The sequence below is a fragment of the Malurus melanocephalus genome, unplaced genomic scaffold (assembly GCF_030028575.1).
Source record: "Malurus melanocephalus ecotype Western Australia unplaced genomic scaffold, MMel_1.1 scaffold_1919, whole genome shotgun sequence".
NCBI classification, from domain to species: Eukaryota; Metazoa; Chordata; class Aves; order Passeriformes; family Maluridae; genus Malurus; species Malurus melanocephalus.
In genome coordinates, this window is record NW_026625151.1 from 8,729 (window position 1) to 9,610 (window position 882).

General features: G+C 57.2%; 1 protein-coding gene across 1 annotated transcript in view; it reads right to left on the reverse strand.

The window, feature by feature from the left end:
• Window positions 1-129: 129 nt before the first annotated feature.
• The window catches only part of LOC130587452 (sterile alpha motif domain-containing protein 11-like), a gene marked incomplete at both ends in the record, with an annotated part of 12,147 nt that continues 11,394 nt past the window's right edge, over window positions 130-882 (reverse strand). Inside the window, one exon of the mRNA XM_057388428.1 lies at window positions 130-361. Within this exon, the coding sequence (XP_057244411.1) occupies window positions 130-361 (232 nt within the window). The remainder of the gene's footprint in view (window positions 362-882) is intronic.

Genomic DNA, 882 nt, shown 5'->3' on the forward strand with positions numbered 1-882 from the left:
AGGGCAAAAAGGGCAACTGAGGCTCTTTCCTGTGAGCCCAGCTAGGCCTGGCAGCATGGCCAGAGCTGAGATTAAGGGAGGCCGGTGGGGATTAACAGCGAGATCAGCCAAGGAACCGGCTCCTGTCACCACAGAACCACGCTGGAGCTGGCACAGCAGCCATGGGGACACAGAAAATGTGTCTGAAGGGCACCTTGGCACAAACTGCACCTCTGCCCTGCCCAGGAGCGTCCCCGGGCACTCACCTGGGGTCTGGCACAGCGCCGAGGGCACCCCGAGGAACGGAGGTCTCAAATGGGGCCCCAGGGCGATGTGGGGAGCGTTCTGGGGGGACAGCAGAGGCGGCGGGTGCGAGATCTCCCTGCAGGAATCACARAATAAATTTTCACGTTGAAAACCTGGAGGCTCCGAAGAGCTCAGGAAAAAAAACATCTNGCCACCCCGCACCAAGCCAGCCCTCCTCGCTCTCACCTGGCCAGGTTTTGTTTCCGCAGCATCTCCTGCTGCCGTGCGAACATCTCGGCCTGCGCCGGCTGCAGGAAACCGTAACCTGGGGCAGAGAACAGAACTGGGCGTTATTGAGCTCAGCACTGGGCTTTACTGAGCTCAGCATTGGGCGTTACTGATCCCAGCACTGGGCATTATTGATCTCAGCACTGGGCATTATTGATCTCAGCACTGGGCTTTATTGATCCCAGCACTGGGCATTATTGATCTCAGCACTGGGCTTTACTGAGCTCAGCACTGGGCTTTATTGATCCCAGCACTGGGCTTTATTGAGCTCAGCACTGGGCTTTATTGATCTCAGCACTGGGCGTTATTGAGCTCAGCTCTGGGCTTTATTGAGCTCAGCACTGGACTTTATTGAGCTCAGCACTGGGC